This window comes from Bombyx mori, chromosome 16 (assembly GCF_030269925.1).
Source record: "Bombyx mori chromosome 16, ASM3026992v2".
In the NCBI taxonomy this organism is placed as follows: Eukaryota; Metazoa; Arthropoda; class Insecta; order Lepidoptera; family Bombycidae; genus Bombyx; species Bombyx mori.
The window spans coordinates 13,990,049-14,008,770 of record NC_085122.1 but is presented as its reverse complement, the minus strand read 5'-3'; the positions used below and the strand labels follow the sequence as shown (position 1 = coordinate 14,008,770).

Here is an 18,722-nt window from a genome sequence, read left to right as displayed (position 1 = left end):
GTGCGTGAGCTGGAATAAAGAAAATTAGGAAGTTATGATTATGATTAATACCATTTTTACGGTTTAATCTCGCTTTTTTTATTGTCTACATTGCTGCTGATGTTTCGAATAGTTTACAGTTTTCATGGTCCGGAAGCCGTCAAAGTAGTTTTCTTTAAGTCTATGGTTCGTGCAAACAGAAGGAAAACTAAGTTGACTTTGATCGATGTTGTGCAATGAGGTCCACGGGCAGCTCCTCCGAACTGCAGACTATAGAGATAAATAACAGTACTCGTGTATTTTAGATTTACTTAGATGGCTTCGACTTTAATTAAAAAAGTCCGTAATAATGTTAGAAAAATGAAACGTAGAATTGGAAAGCTCAATAAGAAAAGTTTGAAAGAAACCAAAGCATTTATCGGTTGTCATCAAAATGGAATAACAACTTTCACCCTTCACTCGAACTTAATTAAAGCCACCGAAAAAAAATTCTGAAAGAAGTTGGTCCCTTCAATAGGTCTAATAAGTTTTGAAGTTAAGCGCGTATTGTGAGGATTGCCGTCATGTCGCCGCGACAGTTAGTACGTACGCACGACGTACTTCCTTACCTTTCTTTGTGGTATTTTTCATTATTTACCTTTCCGGCTGTAAAGGTATTGTTTTAACAAGGTTTCCTTATTCTTTCAATGTAATTATTAACTTTTAAACAAAAAATTAGAACAATACGGAGTCTAACAATACACTCGCAACTTGGACCGGCGCTCGCGTGTTGTGGCAACCTTTAAATTTGGATTGACTGTTTGTTCTTCTACAACATTATACAACGAGACTAACTCGCAGTTCGTCTGATGATAAGATCCTCATTTTTCTACTCTCTGAATTTTATATTGGAGTAATAATTTGACCTAACGTCCAATGACCTGACATTACTCTATAAATTGTAGGTCAAATATATGTACATAGTTCAATATGAAAATCTTAAGCTGAATAAGTTATGATTATATTTTCAATGTATTTTTTTCTATTTTCAATGAATACGGGGGAAGTAAGGACTGTATATCGTGTGTGTCCACGGTTTTTTTTTATTTTTTTATTGCTTAGATAGGTGGACGAGCTCACAGCCCACCTGGTGTTAAGTGGTTACTGGAGCCCATATACATCTACGACGTAAATGCGCCACCTACCTTGAAATGTCAGTTCTAAGGTCTCAGTATAGTTACAACGGCTGCCCCACCCTTCAAACCGAAGCGCATTACTGCTTCACGGCAGAAATAGGCAGGGTGGTGGTACCTACCCGCGCGGACTCACAAGAGGTCCTACCACCAGTAAAAGACCCATCTCTTCTCGAGGCTGATAGAAATATGAGCAGCACAGTTCTCTGAGTGTGTCCATACATGTCGGTAGTACCACACCTGCACATATACATACCCACCATCTCTTGTCCTGTTCTATATTTTCTTGTTCGGAGCCATCACTCTACGAAGTCTTTATTCCCTACATTAACCCTTCCCTTTTCTTATTTGAGTCAATAAAATTTCTTTACGTAAGTTGGTTCAAACAAAAGTAGAGATGTCGTAAATAGTGATATTTATTTAGTGCAAGGATTATCGTTCGTTCGAAGCCGATCAATCATTCCATTGAACGTATCCTGTTTCCCTTCGCTAGAGATGGGGTACAACAAAACATCGATATTTTTACCAATTAATAAAGTTCCTTTTGATTTAGTTTGAATAATTAGTGGGTGTTAGTAAGGTGTGCTTAAAGGTGAATCTCGATTGCTTACATCACATGGAATACAATGTGAAACATTTTTAAGTGCATGGGACTTCCACCGAAAACTGCGCAAATCGTGTAGCCTTTAATATGCGATCTCTGGTTTGGTACTGCGGGGCTCCTGGGCAACTTTCATAGGAGGTTTGGTCCCGGGTGTTGCAGGAGCTAACGTTCAGTGGAGGATGGGTTGCGATGAACATCAGTCACAGGGGAGGCTGGTAGTTTTTAATAAATTCGTAGATACCATTGACGTAACACATTTCTAAAAACTCGGTAATAAACAACCGGTTTAATTACATTTATCGATATTTAATGATCCCGTCCCTATCTTCTAAACAACTGTCAAATACAATTCCGAGCTGCCCCCGCGCAAGTAATTGATTTATTGATCATACGTTACATTCGATGCGATGTGACCGCCAGTGCATCCTCCGCACACCGCGCTCTTAACAGGCTGACCTGACAACTTGATATAAGTGAGGATAAAAGTGCTAAAAATATTTCTCTGGTGAATGTGTCTGTCGTGTATTGAGTAGTAAGCTGACGTTGAGAGTTATTGGTCAATACATCTCATATTCTGCCCGGGTATGACTGAGGCGACACGATGACCTGGGACCTCATGATGCTGCTGTTACTACGTTTACCATCATCTTGTCGTAGCAGTCCCTTCCTATTCTATCCTCTAAGCGTTTAGGGCATTCAATCTGAAATTTAGCGTCGATGATTGGCGTGTCGCGGAAATAGGCAGGATGGTGGTGCGTGCTCCGAATACATACACCCTGCCCACTGGTGGTAAAGCCAACAGACAAATGAAGCAGTGTTGTAGACTATTCTTTACTAATTTCAAAGAGCATAGATCGTCGGTTATGGGCATCAACAATGCCAGCGACTCACTCTTTATTGCTGAAGAATTTTTCAAAAATTTTTTTTAATCACGTTTTTTCTTAGTATGGTCAATTCCTTCCGGAGACAAAATTAAATGGTACGCGTCAAAATGAAATGAACAAGCAGTGATTCAAAGCAGTTAGGACGAGCCCTGTTCGGTACTGGGAGGCGTAATGATAAGAAGATGATAACAGGAGTAACACATCACAGAGTAATGAAATCGAACCCGGAAAATTGATAAATGCGCTTAATTACAAGCGACAACATGCACGAGTCGATACCAAAAATAATTAAAAAATTAATCGAATACTTCCGATGGAACATACAGCATATTATTACAACACAAAGAGTCAGTCTCTCCGTACAACGGAGTGGTTGCCAACTATATACATATCTCTAATAGAGAGAAAGAACGTCATTCGCGAAGCAGTTGCTCTTGAGTTATTAGGTCTCCTTCGGAGGCGCTCGGACAGCTGTTAGCAAATCCCACCCCTCTTGGCTGAGCCTTTGCTCGCCCACCTGTCCTGGTGAAACTGAAAAGGCCTCCGGGCCACCAGTAATACTTCAATCATAAAAAAAAAGCACGTGTTTTGGCTCATTATGATGGTATCCCCGGGGTTGCTTATTGTACTTAGTTTGTTTTTTTCACGGACAGGCGAGACTCAGGTATTCGGTTAGGCGTTTGTAAATTATCACGAGGATACAACTGAAAATCATAAGTATGTTTTTTTTGAAAGCTAATTGTGTTGCGATAGATTCGACACGCGCCGCGATGAAGGTTTGTCGTACAGATGGCCACCGGAGCAGCTCCATCCAACTGAACCAAATACAACAGCAAAGATCATGCAGTTAAAAATATATCCCTCCAGATTCCATTGTTAATTGACATTGGCAAGCGCTCCCGATGTCAGTCTAATACCAATTAGTGTTGTGGCAAGTCGCGTCGCACGCACCCGATGTGACGCCGGTCGAAGCAGTTGACAGAGACGTGTGACTCGTCTCAGTCGTTCATTGATTTTTATGATTATTTGTACGGACTAGTCAAGTATTTTAGCAAGGGTATATCAGCATGCTTTTATGTGCAATAATTCATATTTGTTCATAATAAGGACACGACATCTCTAGTGAACTCAACTAGGTACGGGAAATTGTAATGTGGATTATAGGTCATTTATATTGCACTATATTACTATTAATTTATAATCGTTTTTAGAATTGTTTTCAGTCGTGTGAAAACAAATGATTATCAAATTCAATAAGAAACTGAATAACGGATCTTAAACGGAAGCATTGAATGACGCCCACGAATCGATCAATCAATATTATCGATATACTAAATTAATCGTAACTCGCACGAGTTCAGCTCTAATTGAGACCAATGAAGCAGTGATGCAGCGTTTAAGTCAGTTTCTGATATGTATTTATGATCATAGACGCCCACCGTACTGTTAAAATATCGTTTGTAATGGTCAAAGACCTTTTGACTTGTAAGAGATAAAGTACCTAGGATTACCGAGAGGATGTGACAATGCCAACGTCTTATTGAATGTATTGACTGATTTTTTTGCTAACAATTTTAGGTGTTCATTCCAGCCAACATCAGTGTCATAGACAGAATGGTTGAGACCAGGCAGAGGGCTCTGTATCCATCTATATCCATATAATAGACAGTCTATTGACGAACCTTGAATTTGATGTTATTGCTCTAAAGTAGCTAACAAATTTAAAACTATAAATTGAACTCACCTCTTTCTCTTTAGCTGCCAACTCATTCTCCAAACTTCCTCCCTGAACGATAGGACTACTCCTAGATGAATTACTATTACTCCTAGCCGTGGCAGCCATTTCCATCTTGTCTAAATCCTCATCAATTTCAGGGGTATGTCTCTTCTCTTCTTTGATATCTGGACTATATCGGTCTATTCTAGTATCTGTGGGTTCCCTGGTTAGGTCTAAGTGGGAGCCATTTGTCTTTGGTGGTATGTTGGCTTGGAGAGGCGTGGGGCTTGTGGTCGCTAGCTGTTCCTTCAACGTGGTGACTTCTTTTTCGGCCAGTGTGGCTCTCTGTAACAATTGAAAGATGACATTTAATTAATGATGAACTGCATCCAAATACTATATTTTCGATGAGTTTAGCAGGAGAAGCTCCATCTGACGTCAAATTGGTTGGAGCTGATAGAAACAGGGTGAATGCGGCTTCTCGTTTCCAGACCTAGGTCGATGATATCCGGAAACGGAGCGGATATTTTTTGCCCAGCAGAAACAGACAGGTTGTTTACGATAACGATACGGCTTTAAAATAATACTTTTGCGTTTGCGGAACATAGCTGGTTTTGTGACCCCACCACCCTTCAGGGTGTCCTGGTGAACGCCTTGTGCTCCTCACCACGTTGTGACCACACACGAATGGTGCCCTACTCCCCAATTTTGGCGCGAATCGGCCAGGTTCATGACATTGCCAGCGTTCCTGACCAGGGCCCATTACGTTCATCTACCTTCGGCGGCAATAAAACGCTACCCGTGAACATATGTTTGTCTAACTTAACATTTTCATTAATACTGTTCCAGTTATCAAAAAATCAGCATTGTTCATTCAACTATCGACGTTATGCCTATTGTTTTTAATCACGTTATCAGTTCTCATAGCTCGGGTCCATTGTTTGGAACCATTGTTGGAACAGCACATTCAATATTGGTAGTTCAGGTATTATCTTTTACATTCGATCTCAACGGATGTGGTTACTGTTGGATGGAATCGGCTGGAAAATAAAATGGATTTAATTAATGGTTGTTTGTTAAATGGCGTTTCGTTCATAGGGTGGTTGGTTCGAAGCCCGATGTTGATGAAGTTTTCAGAACCCGGACCAGTGTTGACCTCTGACTCTTGAATATATGGCACAATAAGCTATCTACAATCTTATTATGAGTGACAAAAAGTTAAATAAAACATACATAATATGCTTAAAATTTTCAAGAAAGATCTTGAAATCGCCCCATCTCTCATTGTTTATTAAACTAGCAGATACTTTAACATCAAACATCAAGGAAATTTTAATTACAAATTTGTATGAAAAAAACGCCAGTCTACAAATGAAGGAGCATACGAAAATAGTCTATCTAAAAACGATACAATCACTAAGATTCACTAATGAGTCATTAGTTAAAAGAAAGTCGGTTCGGTTACAGACGGGCGTGCACGCGTGACGCGGGTCTGCACAGATAACATCGCTTGTACCGATTGGCCGTTGCAGACGGGCGGGTTTTAATGAAAGTTTGGTTTTATTAGTCATTTTCATTATGGCAAGATTTCGTTAATTAATTACTATACGAGAGTAACTTAAAATTATCATGATTTTTTAGCGCGCATTAAACCGCTTCCGGTGGTATTGTCTGTATGTGTGCGGGTATTAGTTTTTCGAACAAATAAACCGTTGTTCTACGTTAAATAGTAATTGGCGTTCTGTTACTTCGTTATCTCTAAGACTGTCTCGTTCGCTGGAAAACGCATTTCCAATTATCCACCGAGCGACCCGCACTCTGTTTATAGGAATGACGACTAATTCAAATTTCATTCATCGGTTTTGCGGTTTTGGTCACTAGACCTGTGACAACACTTCACGTGTCAAAGAGACGACATCTTCGGATATCTCATGTGATGGATCGTACTAAGATTCATCGTAAGCAACAAAAGTCACTGTTTGTTAGCTGAGATTCGCAACATATTTTTATGTTAGATTTGCATGGTGCTACAAATCGTAAATATTATCAGAGCTCTTTCAGTTTTGGTTACTTTGATTTAACGCGGAAAGGTGAATATCTTAATTCACAATTACTTATATATAAACAGGCCAAAATAAATTAAGAATATTTGCACATGCGTTTGTCAAGCGTTTTTTGTTTCTTTTTAATTTATTTTTTTATTATTTAGGTGGACTCAATATTCACATTAAAAATCCGTATGTTCTCTTCTTCCCTTTACTCTAGAACTAAATTATAATTTTCAGTGGGTAGTCTTCAATAAGGCGGTACGTGTTGCGTTAACGCAGCGTGTTTCCCACCCGTCTGCAGGCCACGACTAACGCATACAGCCTAGAGAAGTCTAGACTGCACCGATGCACTGCGATGGAGATCAGTGATCACTGGATCAAACATATCAAACTATTCACATTAATTAAATCTTTGGAAAGTTATATTTAGCTACGCAATTGATCACAGAAATGCGTTCTTATGTGCAGGAGAGTTTGAACAAGTGCTTCTATCTGTGATGGTGCTCCGTTTAATGAGTTGACGTTTACTTACTGGTGGTAGGACCTCTTGTGAGTTCGCACGGGTAGGTACCACCACCCTGCCTATTTCTGCCGTGAAGCAGTAATGCGTTTCGGTTAGAAGGGCGGGGCAGCCGTTGTAACTATACTTGAGATCTTAGAACTTATATCTCAGGGTGGGTGACGCATTTATGTTGTAGATATCTATGGGCTCCAGTAATCACTTAACACCAGGCAGACTGTGAGCTCGTCCACCCATCTAAGCAATAAAAAAAAAACTTAGTAATAAAATACAATGGAACGCGTATTCCTTCTAACACTGTTGTTGCCATAAATGCTGAAGAAGACAAGCCGCTGTCGAACTCGTCGAGCTTGAGAATGGCAGCGACGCTGAAGATCTCCACTAACCACTCTCAGGAAGGCGAGATCGTCTGTTCATTTGTCAACGTACTCGAAGGTAATTAACATCACTAACGATCTGATCATTGGTCTGGTGGTTAGGAATGCTAGCTACCGTTTCATACGGCTTGGGTCCTATTCATAGTTAAAATCAGTTAAATATCCTGTTCGCGACAGAGGCATTTAATACAGAGTATAGTGCATGTCAAGTTCCGAACTCCCGATACATCCCGCGAGTGAGTCAGAGGGACAGAGCTCACAATGCGATTACGTAACGTCCACTCGGTGAGCTCAATTGAGCGTGATTGATGTTGGACAGAGTCGCCGCGTCAGGAGCGCCCTTGCCCGGCACATCGACACGCGGCAATCATCTCATCAACTACACCTGACTCTAGCAGCTAGGACCTTCATACTTATTCTATTGACTATTTTTTGATGGGCTTAAATCAGTAGTGAAAGCCCAACCGGTTCTGGAAACAGTTCATGATGGAATCGGCCGGCGGGTCTTCGGAGCTTTTAGGAATACCACTTGTATTGGAATATTAGCTATCTGAACTTATTTAGATTTCCACGAGACGAGTGTATCATTGCGACGTTTGACAATACTATCGCCAGCAGTTGTTACTTGATTATATTATATGAAGCTATAGTTATCCTAGAGTAGAAGAAATCAGACAAAAACCGAAATCATTTTAGCCTAGATCCTAGATTTTTTTTTATTGCTTGTGGTGGGTGGACGATCTCACAGTCCACCTGGTGTTAAGTTACTGGAGCCCATAGACATCTACAATGTAAATGCGCAACCCACCTTGAGATATAAGTTCTAAGGTCTCAGTATAGTTACAACGGCTGCCCCGCCCTTCAAACCGAAACGCATTACTGCTTCACGGAAGAAATATGCAGGGTGGTGGTACCTACCCGCGCGGACTCACAAGAGGTCCTATCACCAGTAAAACCTAGATCCAAATCTAGATCATTTATAAAAGTGCAAGTAGACAAATGTTCGCGCTTCATTTCATGTGGGTAAACGCATGATTGGAAGTCAGCTATTGCAATATACATGGATAGTAGGGGAGGGCCACGGAACCGCGCGCCCGCAGCCGCCCAGCCACGACCGCTCGTCTACGAACACACCCGAAACTTTCCAAAACTAAAATAATAATTTGATTTATAACAGATTCAACGAGTGTGACCATTTTTATAAAAGCCCGAAACAGGCATCGAATCATTAACCGCGAGACCGCTACACTAATTACTGAGCCCGTGAGAGCACAATTACCCAAATAACTTCTAAAACTATTGCACAAACAAACCGATGATTCTCTTAGATAAGAGCCGACGTTTAATATGTAATGAAACATTGTTTTAATTGTTCGAACGGATCCGCTGTACTAACTGTACTCGCACAATCATTATAAGACTTACTTATACCTTCTTCTTGTACTTTCGGAACTTTCTAGAACTATTACGGACAATTTTATCGGAAATTTGATAGCGCGGAGAGAATACTTCAGTTGTAATCATTTTCTGAAACGGTCACGCCGTGCGCTCAGTGCTGTCCCGTCATAAGGGCAGGAGGATCGTATGTTTTTCCACAGTCTCATCCGTCACGTTACGCACTGTCCGCATGTTCCCGACTGCGCCCGGTTATCGATGGACACAGTTGACGTACCGGGTGGGATGGGTTTTGACCCCGGGCGGAGATCGGACGTCGGGTGTAAGAGTGCAGGGGAGTCGTTTAGTGGGTAGCCTTAAAATTCCTTGGGCCCGCGGTCTGCTCCCAACATTTTACAGATCGTCAAGTCCCACATACGCCTAGGGTGCACGCGGGGACCTCGTAGGAGGTTCGGCAACCGGCATGAAAAAAAAAACCGTGTAGGGATGGCTGCGCTGCTTTTTTTTTCCTGCCTAAACTGAGAGCCTTGAGAGATGAGCTACTTATCAATTATCATATTTAAAAGATAAATCCTAAATGTAGGTACATGTTCTAGAAAGTACTGCGCCCCATTATCACTGAAATATTTCAATACTTATTTTAATATTACGAAATGGTTCTTCATCAAAAAAATAAAATTGGCAAGTAATAAAGAGCGCGTGAGTTGACAAGTGCCAATTATTCACGGTGGTTCCGCCGGACTATTTCCATTTCATATTTTTTTTATGAATGTTGATATATTTAATATTTAGTGTTTTTGTCGTTCTGTCTTTCATCTCGGGATCTCGCTGACGGTGATTTATCAAAGTCCTTTAGATCCAACGGTTGGCTGTCGTTCATCTCATTCAAGTCTGAAATTCACGAAATCACTAGTTTTACCTGAAACTTGGGTAAGTCCAGGAGAGTGCTAATTTTTCCCGCGTATATTTAAACTTTAGAATTCATCATTTCAATGGCAGGTTTTTTTTTGTAGATGATTAAACAAGCTAACGATCTACCTGGTTATAAGTGTATTCGCTCGGGAAGACGCACTGGACCTCCTTTTGTTAGTTGAGTGTGAGTTCTTACAGAACTCATTACAAGTCGATGGCGAGTGAGGTCTCGCGTGTGGCTACACTCAACTTTCTAGTTGTAAACATAAAAAAGTTACGAGTTTAATGAAAATGCGTTGTTAACCTTTTTTCATAATTACGTTAAGTACGTTTTATTCTAAAAAAACAATTTTGGAAGAGTTTCGCAAGAGACTAAGTTTCAGTGACTTTGTTTATTTGATTTAGCTCATATCCGTCATTTTGTGTTTATCGCGCCCCGCCATCACGCCAGGGGTAGGGGATCTGAGGGCTCTGGCGACCAGCGTCACTCCAGCGACGCTATCTATGTACGACGCGGCTTCTTCTGACTCTTTTAGTTATCATGAAGCTTTGCGGGAACCACGAATAATTTTAATTATTCCCTCGTAAAAAATTCACTTCAGAGGTTTGAATTTGTATTTTGACATTTTGAAGTCGTCGTGGCCTAAAGGATAAGACGTCCGGTGCATTCGTATGTAGCGATGCATCGGTGTTCGGATCCCGCAGGCGGGTACCAATTTTTCTAATGAAATACGTACTTAACATATGTTCACGATTGACTTCTACGGTGAAGTAATAACATCGTGTAATAAAAATAAAACCCGCAAAATCATAATTTGCGTAATTACTGGTGTTAGGACCTCTTATGAGTCCGCACGGGTAGGTACCACCACCCTGCCTATTTCTGCCGTGAAGCAGTAATGCGTTTCGGCTTGAAAGGTGGGGCAGCTGTTGTAACTATACTGAGACCTTAGAACTCATATTTTAAGGTGGGTGGCGGCATTTACGTTGTAGATATAATATATGGGCTCCGGTAACAACTTAACATCAGGTGGTTCGACGTCCAATTTTTTCTTTCAGAAGCTGCATCAAGTTCTGAGTACGATAAAATAAAAAAGTATTTCGTTCCTAAACACATACAACATTATAATCAATGATGCTACTCTTTTGATGTCTTTGTAATTACCTAAGGAAGCAAAGAAACAAACCCGGCAATATGTATACGCGAGCTGTCGTTCTGATCGCGACGTCGCTTCGAATCACTTACTCCGCCTGTCAGTTATTGTCGCGCGCTTTTGTTCTGGCGAACAGTTTTCAGTAAATAAAACTATTTCTGTTTATGATTGACATTGTTATAAACATCCTACAACGTACTCACAGTATTGTGTACATTGCCAACGTATATAACATATAGGTCCTATTATATATACGTTGGCATCCCAATACATTTGACAGTCGACATCTCTCTGACGGCGTATTGATAATGTTTCGTTTGCGTCAACGTGTCGACGAGTTCACGGCTCGCGTGCTGTTAAGCGGTGTTCAGTAAACGTTGTAAAATTGTTCAAAATTTTTTTTTATTGCTTACATGTATAGACGAGCTCACAGCCCACCTGGAGCCAATAGACATCTACGACGTAAATGCGCTACCCACTTTGAGATATGAGTTCTAAGGTCTCAGTATAGTTACAACGCCTACCCTGCTCTTCAAACCGAAAAGCATTACTGCTTCACGGCAGAAATAGACAAGGTGGTGGTACCTACCCGCGCGGACTCACAAGACGTCCTATCACCAGTAATTACGCAAACTATAATTTGGCGGGTTTGATTTTTATTACACGATGTTATTCCTACACCGTGGAAGTCAATCGTGAACATTTGTTGAGTGCGTATTTCATTTGAAAAACCCGCCTCCGAGATTCGAACACCGGTGCATCGCTCAATACGAATGCACCGGACGTCTTATCCTTTAGGCCACGACGACTTCAAAATCAAGATCGCTTATTTAAAAAATAAATTGAACGGTTTCAATATAAAGATCATAAATAAATCCTGGAAGACGGCGCGTGTTATTGACGGGGCACACCCTCGGGCCGCGCACAGCCGTCCTTCATATTTATTTTATTTCGATTCAGTACGAATTTAATCCTTTTCCATTAATTAGTGGCCGGTCCCTGCGTAATGCGGGCGGCGGACCCTCGCCAGTGCGTTAATTTTTCTTCGCGGAGACCGGAGGGCCGTGTTCGGTGTGAGCTGCGAGAGTTTACTCGATAATTAACGAAAAAATTGTTTAGTCCACTTCCGAAATTGAGAAGTCTTCACAATTAAATTTTAAAATTTATTACATAATTTTCAGATTAGAATTTTGGTAGGCAGCGGCTTGGCTCTGCCCCTGGCTTTGCTGAAGTCCATGGGCGACGGTAACCATTCATCATCACGGGGGCTGTATGCTCGTCTGCCTAAAAGGGCAATAAAAAAATAAAAACTTGGATTTTTGTAAAACTATCCTATTCAAAACATTACAGTTCAATCGTGTTTTGTAAAGTCCTATTAAAAATTATTCCCAATAATAATATGTAGAACAAAACACAATAATCTATACATATAAATAAAATTGGAGTGTCTGTTTGTAATATTGAAATAACCGCTTTTTACTGCATACATATGAATATATACGGCATATACACCAAAATAACATTTTTTACAATTTTTGTCTGTCTGCCTGTTTGTTCCGGTTAATCTCAGGAATGGCTGGACTGATTTTGACGGGACTTTCACTAATAGCCCAAGAGCCCGTGGGCTCTATCTGTATGTATTTGACCAGACCTGAATTTTCGTACATTGAGACCCCTATACCTACCATGCATGAGGTGGGGACTCACTAAGCTCAAAGTGGTCGACGCGCCGTGCGCTCAGGTAGGACAGGTACCGATTTTGACGGATTTTAAATCCATTTGACCACGTCTGCCGTTTTGAAATTTTGAAAATATATGATTATTATTATCGGAAAATAAGAATGGCAGATCATTATCGCGCATTTTACTTTGTGGCAGACCACTTTTAAAAAGCTCACTCTTATGCGGTGGTATTGAGCTTGCCTCAAAATTTTGAATTTTCTTTCTATAATTTTCATTGATGTCTGAATCTTTATAGTTGCTAACGAATAGCTGGAACCTTCCATCATCTACATCACTAGATTTTTTGGCATTGTATAGCTGGCAAGTTAAATGTTGAATGATAAAAATGAGGAATTGAATTATTTTTTGATCAGCATTATACCGTATTATTTATAATTATTCCATAAAAAATTCACTTCTTTATTGTCTAAGTAATGAAGTTTAGTATATAGAATATAAAAAAATATTAATTTCGGGAAATACATTGCTAAAGTAAATCGCAAGTAAATTATATTCCTCTAAAACAGTGAACGGAAAACATAATATACATCTGGCCGGGTAGTAGCTAAGATTTTATTATATGTTGATGTGTGTACGCAATGTAGAGGTCTGCCGTGATCAATATAAGTTTTTAAGACTATAATAAACAACATATTATTATATCAATGGCAGATCTGGTCGATTACTTTCAAAATTTTATTTTTTTAGCATTTTAAAAGTGGTCTGCCACAAAGTAAAATGCGCGATAATGGTCTGCCATTCTTATTTTCCGATAATAATAATCATATATTTTCAAAATTTCAAAACGGCAGACGTGGTCAAATGGATTTAAAATCCGTCAAAATCGGTACCTGTCCTACCTGAGCTCTCGGCGCGTCGACCACTTTGAGCTTAGTGAGTCCCCACCTCATGCATGGTAGGTACAGGGGTCTCAATGTACGAAAATTCAGGTCTGGTCAAATACATACAGGTAGAGCCCACGGGCTCTTGGGCTATAACAGGTAGCTGATGATATAAGGAGTAACTTAGGCTACTTTTTTTTAGACTAGCTTCGCCCCGCGGCGTCACCCGCGGTACGATAATAACCGCGGGTAACATCGCGGGACTCAACTATCAATAATAAAATGTAATGTTTCCGAAGCGAAGCGAGGGCGGGTCGCTAGTTTTAAATAATTGTGAGTCACTTTAAAATTTACTTCAATATCAGCACACAAAAAGCCTATATAGCAGTACTCATAATACGACCAGTACAACGAGAGCTATCGTTCAAAGCGACTTCAAAAACATCAGAGCTCATCCGTTATCTTAGATGTAATTAGAATGGATACCTTATGAATAGTTATTATGAGGCGCGCGTACGCCAACATCTGATAACGCTTCAGTGCTATAAAAATTCCGGTTTTCTAAAATGATTTTTTTTTCAAATAAACGAAGGGAAATGAAAGTGCGCGAGCGGAATGAATGATTCTTATACGAGTAATTGTACCTACAATTAATTCGGTTAATTAGTGTATGTAATGCGTTAGGTTACGTCCGAACTTAAACGAGGAAGGCTCTTAAATCTTATTATTTAGCTTGCCGACTTAACCGCAACTATCGAGCTGGGTGGCGCATTTACGTTGTAGATGTCTATGGGCTCCAGTAACCAGTTAACACCAGGTGGGCTGTGAGCTCGTCCATCCATCTAAGCAATAAAAATAAAAACATACCGCCAAAACACACTCCACTTGCAACAACATAGTTGTGATCCAGACTCGAATCTATTATTTCTGGTGTAAATTAGTTCCGGGCAGACATCATTATCCTTAGACATCAAAAAGTGGTGTTTTGACGTATAAGGTCAAAATCCCAGCTGGACTGTGTTAGCAGTGGATAGTTTTTAATTATGTAGTCATATTATAAACACATTTTCTAACTACAAAACAGCTAAGAAAAACACCTTAAGACGTTTTGTGTTTGATCTGAACAGGTCCGCTTAATCTGGTTAAATATTCTTGAATCATACTTACGACTGTTTGGGACGGCTGCCAATTTTCGAAACACGTCTTCAAATATTGACTCACGACAACTAAATAATGGAGTATTTATTTATATAAATGTGACGTCATGAGTTTATCCAATTCCGAAAGCCCTCACCTGCCACTGGTCTACTGGTTGCCGTCACTCGTTAGTTGGCGGGGTCAAGGGTTTTTGAGTAATCTTGAGACGTGAGGTCGAATTCTCAGTAACATTGAAATAAAGCTGAGGGGCGTGGGGTTTAGTTCGGCCGCGAATGATACAGAAATATTGGCGACAGCTTCGATACTAGCTGCATACTCTGCTGATTACTAAGACACTTACTACTTTACTGTTGGTAGGATCTCTTGTGAGTCCGGACGGGTGAGTACCACCGCCCTGCCTATTTCTGCCGTGAAGCAGTAATGCGTTTCGTCTTGAAGGATGGGGCAACCGTTGTAACTGTACTGAGAACTTATATCTCAAGGTGGGTGGCGCATTTGCGTTGTAGATGTCTATGGGCTCCAGTAACCACTTAGCATCAGGTGGGCTGTGAGCTCGTCCACCCATCTAAGCAATAAAGAAAAAACGTTATTTACTTAAAATATAAGATCCCATGAATTAAAGCTAGCCTTTTTATTAATGGACATTTTAGAAAAGTAATTAAGATTATATGACGCCTCTAAACGTTCGAAAGCCGAGCTCGTCCAGCGGACCTGTCTAATCGCATTAATAGATTTCGATTTTGTGTTTGCAAAACCATTATTTACCAAAGTACAATTTTGAACATTTTATATGACAATGTTTTAATTTACTAATAATAATGTCACTGTGAGCTATATGTACGTATCCGTAGATTATCTTGATTGTGTGTTGTCGTGATCTGTACGTCCGCGTGTCTTTTATCCGAGTTGAATAAAAATCGATTTTTATTTTTACTTTTTAATTTGAACAATTACCAATTAGCGTTGTTTATGGGATTATAGCCCCACAAATGAAAGCTACTGGAGTTTTCTTAACAATAAAAGGAATAGAGAGGTCGCAAGGCGCAGACTCATCCGGCTCGTTCAAAATAAAGGTGCGAAGTAATGTAATAATCCTCCGGCAAGACGAATGATCGAATTAATACATTTTCATCACTAGATTATAAGTATTTTTTTAAAATTGGCTCGTCGAAAGCGCTTCCTCTACGATGTCTACGAGACGTAGTCGGAAAATAGCATTTTGAGTATAGTAGACGGAGAACGGTGAGCAAGTCGGGCACTTTGTAAACATCTATACAAAATATTATCACGTGCTTTACGTGCGTCTGTGTTGGGAATACAGTACATATACAGCATTCAAACGAAGATTGCGGGGAGTACTTTATGTTATTCAGCGGCTTGGCTCTGCCCCTGGCATTGCTGACGTCCATGGGCGACGGTGACCACTTACCATCAGGTGGGCCGTATGCTCGTCTGCCTACAATCGCAATAAAAAAAATATATACCCAACAACTTCTATCTAATTGACTACTGATGCCCTTCTTGCATTTAGATATAATGCAATGATCAGGTTATCTTAATGAAAAATTACATTTTAAAAGTATGAAAAACTAGGAGAACAATATATCCTATCATTTTCTTTCATTATCTTTGTTTACCCCTTGTGAATCGTTGACGGTCTAATACTTTCATTTAAATTATTCCAACATCACAGCTGGATTAGCTGCAAAGTGTGTTCATATAATCAATATTAACTTTTTCCAATCTCAGAACAATCGCTGCAAACTCTTGACTTAGCATACTGTTCTCCCCAGTTCGCGCCATAGGTAAGAGGATACTGGGAACAAATTGAAGCTGACATTGAGAGATTAAGTACTCCTTCAATGTGTTCGGTGCCGGACAGAAACATATAATTTTTAATAACATCACAATTTAAAAAATCTCATTAGATTTTTTTATTAGAATTGAAGATGATTAGAAATTTATTATGTCGTCGATAAGTGACGATAGCATATTTTTTTGGTCTCGTTGGGTGAAGTGGTATAGTGTCTGTGATTATACAATTTACTGATAAAGATAAAAGATGAAGGCTGTCCTTAGTAAGCTCGCTCGTGTGCTCTTAACAAACATGTTAACGGCCGTCTGGTGTAGTGGTAAGTGACATGGTCACTACACAAGGGGGTCGCGGGTTCGAATCCCGCCAAGGGAAAATATTTGTATGATAAATATAAATGTATTTTCCAAGGTTTTGGATGTATATTAAATATATATATATGTGTATAATAAAAACCTTACATTTATTTCCGTTATTTGGTACCTGTAACACAAGTTCTTTACGAACTTAGCACGGGGCCAGTTAACGTGGCGTTATTGTTAGTAAATATTTATTTATGTGAACGTTTGTGAAGACTGTAGCATCAACACTATCAGGGTCAATATGTAGCCTAATTAATAATGTTGATATCCAATGAAGACTTGATTTCGCCACATAATAACTTTTAATCTACATACGGGTCAACGTTGAATGTTAAAACCACAAAGGGGCAGAACAATCGCAGCTCTGAGAGTGATTCGGCTTCACAAACATTCGGCAGTCAATTGTGGAGTGGAGACACGCGCCCCGCCGATAGACAGGTAGAGAACATCATTATTAGATATTGAATTTTCGTAACTTTGGACTCATCCGGTTTCTAATTTACTAATGAATCCGAGTGGTGTTGCCATTAGCTCCCCTCACGCTGCCCCCCATCCTCCCGCTACCCCCAATGGAAGGGGTAAGATGATTCCCGTCTTTTATACGAGCAGTACGATAATCCGATTGGCGATTCGAGAGTTCCATGTTTGACTTCGTTCTGGAATGTTTGTTTGTTACTTTAATTAAATATTACTTATTTTTTTTAAAATGTCTCATTAGAAAAAAAAAACGATTTTGGCTACTACCCACATTTTTGGGCTTAACTTATTTTTCGATTGTTTTTATTATCCTCCTGCTTGTTTCTACAGCGAACCATTCCCACGAGCTGGTAGAAGGGACTATGTGTTGGTAAATAGTGCTCATTTGCGCTAATAAACCACCAGTCCAGTCAAGTGAACTGTCAATTTTATCAAACAGAAGTCCTCGACATAAATCCCTACTGGTAATCATATTAAATGGCACACGTGAAATCTATACATATGTCTGTATGTTTAGTACAAAATAGTTATTATATTACACAAATATTGAGTTAGCGCGCAGCGCGGGAGGGCAGCCAATAAAACAGAATCGCTCGCACCTGTGTGGCATAGAACTCTTAATATAAATAGTTAGTTTAAAATTACCTAACTCTATTGTGCTTCTAAGAGACAAAACTACTAGCGTATTTTTGACATAAATGACTGAGTCTAATAAAGTCACATAAGTCGTTAGCGCCTTGAGACATGAGGTCGGAATTTTTACTGCATTGAAATTATTCCAACCTTGGATCAGTATTTTGTTATTCTTTTCAATAAAGCAAGTCGTACACAGTTCTTTTATAATGTTAGTAATGACATTTATAGTATTTTTTGGAATGAACCTACAATTTTACTGTCGTTTCTCTATAGCCAAGGCCTGTGTGTGCAGCGGTGACCTCATCATCGTGTGAAACCTAAACGTTGAGGGTAATAAACTTAATCAGAAGACTATAGGGTGCGTGGGGATTTAGATCTCTACTTTACTCTATTCAATGTTATATCAATAACAAGCTGAAATAGGGAAGACGTGCAGTCGAGTGCAGTGCATACATATATGTTTATACCATATACCATATACAACACACCGCGGAATCTTTATTGATATAAATAGAATTCAAAAACTTATATTGGAAACTCTCTTCAAAATCAGGCAACATTGTGAAATAAACGAATTGGAACGCGTTCGAAACTTGAACAGTTTGAAAATTGCACAAAACGTTCCATCTGCTTCTTTGATTCGCGCGTAAAGTTCACAACAAATCGCGAGCTAACATAACGACCGAGTAGGTGTTCGGTGTTCGATCGCAGACCTCGTCGCGGGACATTCATTCGAATTTAGTCCGGAAACTTCTAGAACGTAACCCCCCGACCGAAATTCGCTTGTATTGTTTGTTTTATTGACTGCAATATTTGTATATTGTTGGCGTTCTGTAAATTGGAATTTGAATTTGAAATGTGTTTACGTAGAGTCGAATTGTAGTGCAGAGTGCATTTTTTTAATATTTTTTTTTATTGCTTAGTTGGTTGGATGAGCTCACAGCCCACCT

General features: G+C 39.7%; 1 protein-coding gene across 8 annotated transcripts in view; it reads right to left on the bottom strand.

Annotated features, from left to right (window-relative positions):
• Positions 1-18,722, bottom strand: part of LOC101736914 (homeobox protein cut) — a 180,833-nt gene that overhangs the window by 86,926 nt on the left and 75,185 nt on the right. For all 8 annotated transcript variants that reach the window (XM_012696913.4, XM_021352547.3, XM_021352549.3 and 5 more), the window contains one exon: positions 4,384-4,701. In XM_012696913.4, the coding sequence (XP_012552367.2) occupies positions 4,384-4,701 (318 nt within the window). The remainder of the gene's footprint in view (positions 1-4,383; positions 4,702-18,722) is intronic.